Below are 10,414 nucleotides of genomic sequence, written 5' to 3'. Positions count from 1 at the left end.
CAATTAAGCATAAATCACCGCTCAACGTCGAAGTTCGTTGCGGTGAGACTGGAGATTCACGTGAATGTCTTGTACCACCCTTTCAAGAATGTGATCCTCTCTTCGACGTCCGCAAGGCTTAGGGATGAGTCGAATGTTTTGTTGAGATTGCTAAAGACGCAGATCATGGCATGTGGGGATTTGTACGGTGGAACGAGGGACACTTCGGCAGTCATATTGAGTAGGGATTGTATGAGTATCGAGTCGCGATCATCGGTCCACTTCAAATCATATAGATACCAACTTTGTGGTTGAACGTTGGGGAAGGACATGGTGGAGTTGAGAGAACAATCTGCAATAGCTCAACCGTGAGAATTTGAGCTGTAATATAGAACCTAACGTGTATTGTGTATTATTTATAGATGGCAAGAGTATGCCTCCTCAATCGGTGCCTAAAACTTTCCCTAAAGGTGGGACCAAAATATCTCATTGTGATTTGCTATATATCAACCTCACATATCTCACCTATGGAATTATTTGTGGAGTTAATGTCATTCATTTTGTGGATATTAGTTGAGCCGATAGGTGTTAGATATGTTTTTTTTTAGGTCAGGATTTCACAATTAGATTTGTTGTGGAGTTAATGCACTGTTTGTAGAGACCAATCCAAATTTGAGGATATCTTTGATTAACTTACGGTCAAAGAAGACATCTTCTTCTCAAAACCCATATTCCCATAGAATCTTCCACTTAACACATATCAATAAATTATATTTATCTCTCAGATTGTAGATGATGGAGATGGCTTCATTTTAGAGTTATGAAGAGGTGTATATCTTTTTTATTTTGTAGTCACATCCTCGTGTTAAATTTGATCTCATTTTTCACTTGCCTTGCGAAGATCACACATTTCATCTACATGTTCATTTTTTAAACGTGTCTACTAGTGCATTCAACAATCTTAAATCACTCAATTCTGCTGTTAGAATTATGCAGCAAATGGAATAAATGAGGAAAAACAAAGACTACGTCATGCAGTTGATCTATCAATTGAAAGTCACTTAACAATAGAGAGATGAAACTATAAACCAATTCCAAAGCTTCTCAACAACACAAACAACATAACATTAGTTAGTTGCCAACAAATTTGATCAACATAGCTTGGCTATCAGGAAGCCGAGAAGGACGTCGAGCATGAGAACTACAATTCCCATAAACACAAATACTACAACCATCTCAGTCTGACCATGCCAGATCGAGCTTTGAGATCGAATGGCAAGCTGCTCGGTGGAGCGTGTTACACCAGAGGCTAATGTACTCGACATTGAGGAGGCGACATTAATATACCTGTGTACTTCATCAAACCACATAAAACACTCTGGATGCTTGCCATTCGCCGGACACCTATAAAAATACCTGCCCGCGTTCTTTGCGGCCAGCCCGCCACTCAACAAAAGCATTCGTCCTTTGCCACATTGACATTGCGGGGTAGACATCATGTCGTCAGACGTTTTCATTAATCTGTTCAAGCAAGTAACAAGTTACTAACAAATAACATAAAATCAACAAACAACTAGAATGCATAATATCACCCCGCAAACAACAAAAATGCATAACCAAAAAACCAAACATCTTGAATTACAAATATATCTTTCCTCACAAATATTAGTCATAAGATCAGGTTACACAACATACATTGCAAACAAAAAGCATAATAGACAACACATATTGTAACATGTCCATAATATTACACAAGTCTACATATTTATATTTTGCTGGTTATGACACCGCACTCAAACTGCCCTCGTATATTGCTGCCACATCATGTTGGCAATAGACTCTCGTTCTGCATTCCACGTTTGTGATGATTCGATTGTGTCAACGCAATCCTCTATTTCAACCTCATTGTTATCAACGTCGCTTAGAATGTCATACTGCTGCTCAATCAGGTCTACTGCCATTTCGGACCAGATAAAATTGTTAAGAAATAACCAAGCCATTATTAATCTGATTTGGACTTTGATCGGGTAATAAGTAGCACTCCACAAGATGCTCCAACGCATCTTCATAACGCCGAAAACATGTTCGATAGCATTACGTGCTTTCGCATGACGTAGATTAAATAGTTCCTGGGCGTTTTGCGGTCTTGCACATGTCGGACCCCATTCCTTCAAATGGTATCGATCTTGCGTAGATTAAAATTACAAACACATAAAAGATTATACTACCACACATGTATGCTACTTATGTACAAATAAAGCATATCGGTATAATGGCGTACCCCATGGGACTCTCAGCCTATGTGGCCTGTTCAGTGCATACCGGAGTATCCGAGAATTTGCCGCAGACTCCTCCCATCCAGGCAAAGCATATACGAATTTCATGTTCCGGTCATAAACTCCAAGCGTGTTAGTAGCAATCTGACCCTTGCGAGTCTTATAGCGTGGCTTATCGCTATTTGAAACCAAAACATTAATATACGTACCATCTAGGGCTCCCAAGCATCCCTATGAAATATAAACAACAATAATATCATAATGTTAATTTGTACATTTCTATTTATGCAGTTGCTAGATAGCAAAACCCCTATACAATTTCATATTTGACAACATAAAGTATGTAATATATGGTATTCTTACCTTAAACCACTTCCACCTAGGATCATCACACTCTTCGGGGACCGGATCTGGCTTCACCAATAGAATAACATGGAGCTTTAAAATTGCTTTCGAGACCGTGTGGACATAATAAGATATCTTCTGCCCCGATCTCCAAAAATCGAACCAAACAACCCTATTTTTCTTATGATGAGCCAAGATAGATAAAAACATCGCCACTTGCTCCTCCACACTAACATATCTCCCATCTTCCAATGAACCTAGTTGTCTAAACAAATTACACAATCGACCAAACGTGTTGCGATCCATCTTAAGGTTTACAATATTGTTTGTATCACTGACACTCGTCATTCTACTTAGGTGTTTAATTTGGTCGAGAATCTTACACAACATAGCATATGGCTCGATTGAATCATTGCATTTTTGCTTTCGTGTATTCTTTTTAATAAGTACCTCGATTATTACTACAAGTTGAAATAAAAATTGACGCATTATGTCCTCAATTAACCACGACACATGTGTCATATGATTAGTTCTGCTGTTTCTCATTTTTGATAAACCCAACAACAATCGGCACCAAGTTAATATGCAATTCAGCAATCGAAATGGATCAAGCACATACAAGACCCAAATTAAAAAAACAAATCATTTGTACATATCAACTAATATACTATCACCACCTCATAAACCAGTTCATATTATCCATCACAAACATAGGAATACACACCAATAGTTCCAATCAAACACAATTCAGATACTACTATAATCACAAACCAAAAAAGGCATTGCATTTAAACAGGTATACACAAGCACCAACCGACATCTCTTCATTCATCCAAGTAATCAGTACAAATATCCATAAACAAACCACTACCAGTTTATACAACACTCGAGTAATAAGTATTTAATTCATGATAATAACACACGATATATAGTGAGTAATTAAAAAAGGAATTACACCCTCACCTTCACTCAATAAAAAATTAGCTGCCTTAGGGATTTGACGAGGCAAATGAAGCTCACACGAGGGCTAATTGAGGATCCCAACCTTGTTCATCAACAAAAAGAAAAGGAAGATAAACAAGTATGAGTGTAAGCCCAAACATCAATGATTTCACAAAAATAACGGGAGTAAACAAGCAAGCTTCTGCATCTTTTTAACAAAATCCATGTTAGAAATTATCGGAAATAATATCGATGAAGGGAAGAAAACGAAATAAAACCCTCCAAACAATCGAAACCCTAGAGAAAATTTTGAGACAAAATGTGGAACCTTACGAAGAACTCAGGCAACAAAAAAAACCCCCCTAGAGATTGAAACCAACAACACAAGGCATAGAAATTTCAATTGCGTTGGAGAAATCGATTTGTGAAAATGATAATTTACATAATTCTATGAAAATAATCGAAGCTCCAAATAATCGAATCGCCAAGACAACGAGTTTACATGTTCGCTGCCAATGGAGAGTCTACAAGGGATAACACTAGTTTAATATTGAAATTCGAATTTTTGGTCTAAGGTAATATAGCATCTCAGACACTGTACCCGATCCCCTTTGCTGGTTTCGTAATCTAGAAAGAACTAAGGAATAACAACGAGCCAACGGACTTTTGTTAATTAGTCCGCACTATCAAACAACGGAAATACGCAAGACTAATTAACAGTCTAGCGCTAACTGCCCTAGCAAACACGCCCTAAATATATTTATCCAACAACAGAAAAAATAATGTGTAGCTCACATATAACAAATAGTGTCAGCAGAATATCGTCTTCTCTGGGAATTAGTTCGCAAGCTGTGGGCATCTGCGCAGCATATGCAGAAAATCCCTACCGACTCCAATCTAGCTGATCATCCAAGATTTATAAATAACTTTCTCATATATATGGTATAGAAGCTATTTTTTTTTTTCCCTAAAAAAAGGGGTTCAATTTCTGGATATAATAATCAATTAATGATATATAACCAGTCAAAACATGAGGTCCAGGAACATTACAAAGCAGATCAACCTAAAACACAGGAATGTCGATGCAAACTAACACAACTGCTCTACAAACTTTTACCAGTAATATACATCTCAAATATTTTCAATGACTGTACATAATAGCATAAGTTGATTGTTCTATGATCACAGAGCTAACAATGGATACATCAAATTATATTTTTAAAATTACCTTATACATGACTGTTACAACTGAATAATTCATGAATGTGATGGAATGGTTACTTATTTGGTAGTACAGTTAAAATTACAATTCCTTCCTCTAAACAGATTGTAGGCCTTCTGGGAGATTGTTACTATCCTGTTCGTGTGGGAAAAACTTGCGGCAACCATAAAACACAGCTGAAAGGAATTCATTGGGGTTGTCGATAAATACGAAATGTCCGGCCTGCAGTCATAGCAAGGAAGTCCAAATCATATTTCGTCTATGCAATCAAATAAAAAAGGTAACCCATATTAAATCGGGGAGCAGAAGATAAGAGAACACATATAAACGATGAAATTCTACTCATCTGAGTAACAAGCCAAAAGGTGAGAAAGTAACCTGAGGAACCCTTATAATCTCACATGGAACCTTCATTTGCTTGCGTGCTTCTTGTGCTCCTTGGTAATTCATCCAATCTTGATGGCCATATATAAATGTTGTCGGCACCTTCCATTCAGAAGCACTGTGTACCCAAAAGTGGGGTTCTTAAACATGAGATGGTAAAACGGAGAACAAAATACTGATCAAACGTTGTAATATGTAAATGTTGTAATAATTGCAAATTAGTCTTTTATGCTAATTTTCAAAATACAAAACTAACATCTCCTCTGCAGCATTGTTTTTTTCTCTAATCCCAGGTGCGCATATACTCTGAGCCATTTTCATCTCTCATTTACTTCCTGTCTCCCTAAAATTGTTTCTCATCTGCTGGGACAATATTTCATTCTCCTAATTTCTCTCCTTCCCATTTTTGGTGGTTCATCTTTCAATTTTGGGCCACAGAGAGAGGCGGAGCCACAGAGCACAGAGGGAGGCAGGTGGTGACAGCTCGTTACATAGAAGCTAATGTATCGCCAGGAATAAGGTTATGAAATGGCTATGGGAGATATGTTGCTGAGATTATAGACCCTTGAAAGAAGACTTGTATGTGGTACACTACTTATGACTCAGAGGAGGAGACTGTTCTCTCCCCCTGCCACCGACCCAGCAATTTCTACACCTATTTCAAGAAGCAAAACCCTAGTCTACCACACATAAACGATAACCGCAATGATCCATTCAGGGATTAACTCGATTCCCCAGAACCAACATATAATTGTGCAGCAGTTAGAAGAGACATCTACAGCAGTATGGCAACATTTATAGCTGTAGCAACCTTTTAAAATGGTATACAGATGCTTGGGGTGACTTGTATTAGAAATAGAAGAAAATACACAAAGTCGCCCCCAAAGTATACAATTGTTTTTTTTTTTTTGCGGACTGCCCCCAAAGTATACATATGATATAATCTATGTTGCTCGGACACGGTTCTCTTTTCGTGACAACAATCGAAAATTGTAGTACACAAACACAAGATCACCAGCTGTCAATTTGTTCCTTTAAATACTCTAAATGAAAGAAAATGTTCTCCAATTTCTTTCAGAACATGATGAAGAGGCTTGGTTGCATTAATAGCTTAAATGATAAACTTTGCAACAAAGGTGTCGATGCACCATGATTTGTCCACCAAGACATTGGTTCTTCATGAAATCTTGCATCTATCACACGTGACTCGTTGAAATAATAAAACCCGGTAGAAAAAACCCCAAAGTCAGCATAAACTTTTCTTAAATCACTTTGATTTGGAAACAACTTCTTCAGACACTTACTTCTATTAAAAAATATCTCATAGACCATGATAATATTTAGGAACCAAAGAATGCGTCATGCTTATTGCTTTTATTCCATCTAACACTTGATGGACATCAGCAAAAAATTCAAGCAACCCAGAATTCATATCCTTCTTCTCATGTTCTTAAATAATTCTTTTCACATTTCCAATCATGGAATCCCGCATATCAAATGCAAGACATGAGTATCATTATATGCTTTTCTTAGTATATCAATCATCGGCTCATTAAATTTCAAAAAATAATCCAATTTATCCAACCAATCAATCTTATGTGCTTTACGCCTTTACCTCAATTGAGGAATCTGTTTTTATTTCCTTTTTTATTTAGTTTTCATAATATATAACTATATAAGTAAATAATAAGCAATAATTCAAAAAATCAGGCAGGTCAAAAAGCCCAAAAACCCTGAGCTTTTTAGCCCCGAAGCCCAATCGGCTCGACTGGTCGTTTGGGCGGGCTTTCATTGTCTTCCTCACCAACATACCCACAAGGCCCTTCTTCCCTTCTCCAATCCTCCTATAGACATCATTAGTGAATCCCCATCATGTCACCCCCAAACCCCAAAAAGCCAAAACCCTACCAACTGAAGAAGCTCTTAGAATGATAAATCGATGCTTTTGTGCGATAGAGTGATTTTCATGATTGGTTTGTTGAAGGTGATGTTCTCAACATGAAGTTATCATGTTGGTGGCAATAGAGGCGGGGGAGTTTTTGGAATTGACTGCATCCATGGCTGAGAAAGAGTGTTTTTCCTTATGGGAGGGGAGGTGGTGAGGGGTGAAAGCAGAGTCAGAGGAGAGTAGGCAGTTTGGATGTATAGGTGGCAGGTGGATAAATTTAAGTGTGAATAAGGAAAATAAACATGACCTGAAGGCAGTGCAACTTTTCAAGTACAATGCAATCTTATATCAAAGGTAACATTTTTATGAATGACCACAAGATTCAAACATGACTACATGAGTGCTGCTGCATATTTAACCCAATTTAAGACATAAGAAATAGTCAACTCACCATTGCAGTAGAGGTTTTCGGGCAAAGGCTCCAAAGGAGAATATATATTTTAAGCACAACTCTCCACTGGCTTTAGCTGCCAAAGTGTGATATATATAATCTTCCAACAGAAGAAACATCTTGAGATTAGAGAATAATCCGTAATTCTTTATATTAATTGAGACGAACAAAAAATACCTGTAAGTAATCTTGATTCATCCTCATTCAATATATTTCCATCTGAATACGACCCAAATCTAGCACTGGTATACTTGCGAACCAGGTCTGGACCCCAAGGACCTAAACCCCTTCATTAGGACAGAAGGCAAGTTGGTAGCGTTTAAGAACAAACTTCTAAACGAAATAGGAAGCATAATAGGCAGCGAAATCATCCTTCACATAAGTGGGGCTATGAGTACTCAAACTCTTAAAATAAGCCTTGGCAAGATTAACAAGGAACACGTGTATAGACAAAAGAAATTACTTTTCACAGCCACATGAATATTCTGATATTATCAGACATCATGACTCATGACATCCCAAAGAAACAGGCATGCTACAAATTTCACCTCTCAATATTTGAACCTTGGTATTCCTGGTTGCCAAGTGTACACTTGATTAAAGTGAAATATGACATGTTCTGTGATCTCGATTTGCAAGGTATACCCAATAAGCACACGCACATGTAGAGCAGCTAGGTTCCATTACATTTAATTGCGGCCCACATCACTAGAAAATTAAATAGTTTCTAGGGCTAGATGTTGTGATTGTAAATCATGGCTCAAAGCAAGTTTAAAGAACTTAGCAAAGGTGTAACAAACAAAACAATTCAAGAGGGAGAGAAGCATAGAGCTTATCATAGTTCTAGCGTATTAGTTTTACTTTTACAGAGTTTATAAGGAAAATAACAAATACCTTACTATCTTCTGAGGTGTAAAATTAGACTCCCAGAGATGATTTAAAATGGCACCTTTCCATGTTGCTCTAAATCGAGTAAGCCACTCAGACCTGTGTTCTGTTTCAGATGTGAATCCAGCAGGCCCTACTAAAATCAAATGTTGAACATGCTCAGGATGCTGCAATTAACATATAGATGGTATCAATGACGATAGCAAATGACTTGGGTTATAGGTGGATAGTTGTTAAAAGATTAATATATTTAAAAAAGATAATTGATATTGATCTACCTTAAGCGCATATTTAGCAGCGACATACCCTCCAAAGGAATGTCCAAGCAAAACAAAGTTGCTAAGGTTTTTCGCTTTACGCCATTCCTCAAAGGAGTCAATGAACCATGCCTCAGTTTCTACAACATAATATCAATATTAAAGATTTTGTACATTATTAAAATTACATGCAGATTGAGCTGGATAAATTCTCCTCAGCAATAATGAAAGAATTGAGTGTCATTTCAACACCACTTTAGAAACTGAAAATGGGCTCTATGTCAAATAGTTGCCCGAGTGGTTGTACATTTGAAAAACAGACCTTCAGTGCTTTTACATGTGAAATCAGGCCGACTGGATCCTCCCCAACTGCACGAAAATGAAGATAAAAAGATGAGTCTGCAAACATTTATCTTCCTGAAGCTTTATACTCCAAAGATAACTTATTTTCATCTCTGCTTCACAGAGATGGACGATTAAAAAGCAAGATAATTAGGAAAGGTAGTTTCCACTCTGAACTGCTGACAGGATCTTGTTTATGGCAGTTTCTAGCAAACTTTGTGCACCATGTAGGCAATCTCATGCCAAAAATGAGAAATCTAATAAAGAAACCAAGTTGAATTTTGGGACTCTTAAATCAGCAATCAAATGTCAAGTCCTATAGTTATAACGACCATCAACTGCAAATGATACTAGTAACATGAATACTTATTTTTTCAAGAAATATCATCAAATTGCGACTACATACTAACCCAAGTTGATCGATTGCAACTACTTTGAAACGAGCCGCAAGCGCATCAAAATTACGGAAAAAGAAGCCTTGAGAAGCTCCATATCCATGAACCATCACTAGCGTCGGCGCCCCCTCTTTGCCATCGAACGTCACCGTATTGATAAACCTCGGCTCGTCGCTAGCAGACCGGAACCACCGGACTCTCGAACCCGGCGGACCCGACCCAATATTGACCTGCTCCTGCACATAAGGCGTTCTGGAGAAGCAAAAATTAACCCCACGATTTACGACTTAAATAGCATAATTAATCTAAATTGGGGCTTTTGCAGTTATCCTTACTTGACGACAGAGAGCAGGCGTTTTTCGGAAGCGATGATGTGGTCGGTGGAGGTCGGTATCCACCGCAAAACGGAGGGCCAGAGCGAGCGCCTCTTCGCCGCCGCCGCAGCCGTGGTGGTTGCTGCGGATGAGCTGATTTCCTCCGACATTTTGCTAACTAAATCTCGCGGCAATTTGGACCAACGTCGCAGGCCAATTCTCATACGATTCAAAAAGTTCGATGCCTGTGTCTCAACTGGATCACGGAAAACTGAAACGAATAAACGAAATTGAAGATATTCTACAATTATTCGAGCGCGTATGTGTATGAATAAATAATATGAGAGCTATAATTTTTGACTAGGTAGAAAGAAGGATAGAATGGAGTCTGGGAAGGTCGGTGGGTGTTTCCATTGGCATTGATTTTGTTGAGATGAGATTCGAAGCCGCATGAGCCCATTTCATACGCCATACTTGTCAACCAAGTCTTTTATTTTTAAATGGATCAAAGAGTTGAAATATCCCCATCTTATAAAGCGCGCAAAACTCTTTACTTCATATGAAAACATGAAGCAGATATATTCGACTGTAGAAGATACTAGTGTATCTTTAAGAAATTAAAAAAGAAAATCATTTGTGTATCTTTTAAATAAAAAAAACGCTACATTTCTTTTCTTTTTTTACTAAAATAACCAATATGAAAAAACATGAACAATAAATATAAAAATGAA

At 37.7% G+C, this 10,414-nt stretch overlaps 2 protein-coding genes across 3 annotated transcripts; both read right to left on the bottom strand.

Annotated features, from left to right (window-relative positions):
* Nucleotides 1–1,278: 1,278 nt before the first annotated feature.
* On the bottom strand, nt 1,279–4,184 carry LOC131010366 (uncharacterized). 2 transcript variants are annotated; one of them, XM_057937863.1, is made up of 4 exons: nt 4,045–4,184; nt 2,619–3,645; nt 2,261–2,486; nt 1,279–1,500 (listed from the first exon to the last, which is right to left on the bottom strand). In XM_057937863.1, the coding sequence occupies exons 2-4, from the start codon at nt 3,144–3,146 to the stop codon at nt 1,496–1,498; spliced, it is 759 nt and encodes a 252-aa protein (XP_057793846.1). In that variant the 5' UTR covers nt 3,147–3,645; nt 4,045–4,184; the 3' UTR covers nt 1,279–1,495. The 2 variants fall into 2 exon arrangements, with proteins under 2 accessions (XP_057793846.1, XP_057793845.1); XM_057937862.1 differs by lacking the exon at nt 4,045–4,184 and adding an exon at nt 3,876–4,012.
* A 457-nt stretch (nt 4,185–4,641) lies between these two features.
* LOC131010347 (probable 1-acylglycerol-3-phosphate O-acyltransferase) lies at nt 4,642–10,204 on the bottom strand. Its single transcript, XM_057937833.1, has 9 exons — nt 9,705–10,204; nt 9,385–9,621; nt 8,955–9,001; nt 8,654–8,772; nt 8,382–8,542; nt 7,665–7,774; nt 7,488–7,587; nt 5,143–5,266; nt 4,642–4,986 (listed from the first exon to the last, which is right to left on the bottom strand). Exons 1-9 carry the CDS (start codon nt 9,905–9,907, stop codon nt 4,861–4,863), a joined length of 1,227 nt encoding a protein of 408 aa, XP_057793816.1. The 5' UTR covers nt 9,908–10,204; the 3' UTR covers nt 4,642–4,860.
* Nucleotides 10,205–10,414: the final 210 nt, after the last annotated feature.

Source organism: Salvia miltiorrhiza, chromosome 2, assembly GCF_028751815.1.
Source record: "Salvia miltiorrhiza cultivar Shanhuang (shh) chromosome 2, IMPLAD_Smil_shh, whole genome shotgun sequence".
NCBI classification, from domain to species: Eukaryota; Viridiplantae; Streptophyta; class Magnoliopsida; order Lamiales; family Lamiaceae; genus Salvia; species Salvia miltiorrhiza.
This window is presented reverse-complemented; position numbering and strand designations above follow the sequence as displayed.

Coding starts and splice junctions, on each gene's coding strand:
- LOC131010366 (XM_057937863.1), bottom strand. CDS start 3,146: ATGAGAAACAGCAGAACTAATCATATGACACATGTGTCGTGGTTAATT. Junction 2,487..2,618: donor CTAGGTGGAAGTGGTTTAAG/GTAAGAATACCA, acceptor TATATTTCATAG/GGATGCTTGGGAGCCCTAGA.
- LOC131010347 (XM_057937833.1), bottom strand. CDS start 9,907: ATGAGAATTGGCCTGCGACGTTGGTCCAAATTGCCGCGAGATTTAGTT. Junction 7,775..8,381: donor ACACCTCAGAAGATAGTAAG/GTATTTGTTATT, acceptor GTCCTAATGAAG/GGGTTTAGGTCCTTGGGGTC. Junction 5,267..7,487: donor CGAAAACCTCTACTGCAATG/GTGAGTTGACTA, acceptor TTGGGTACACAG/TGCTTCTGAATGGAAGGTGC.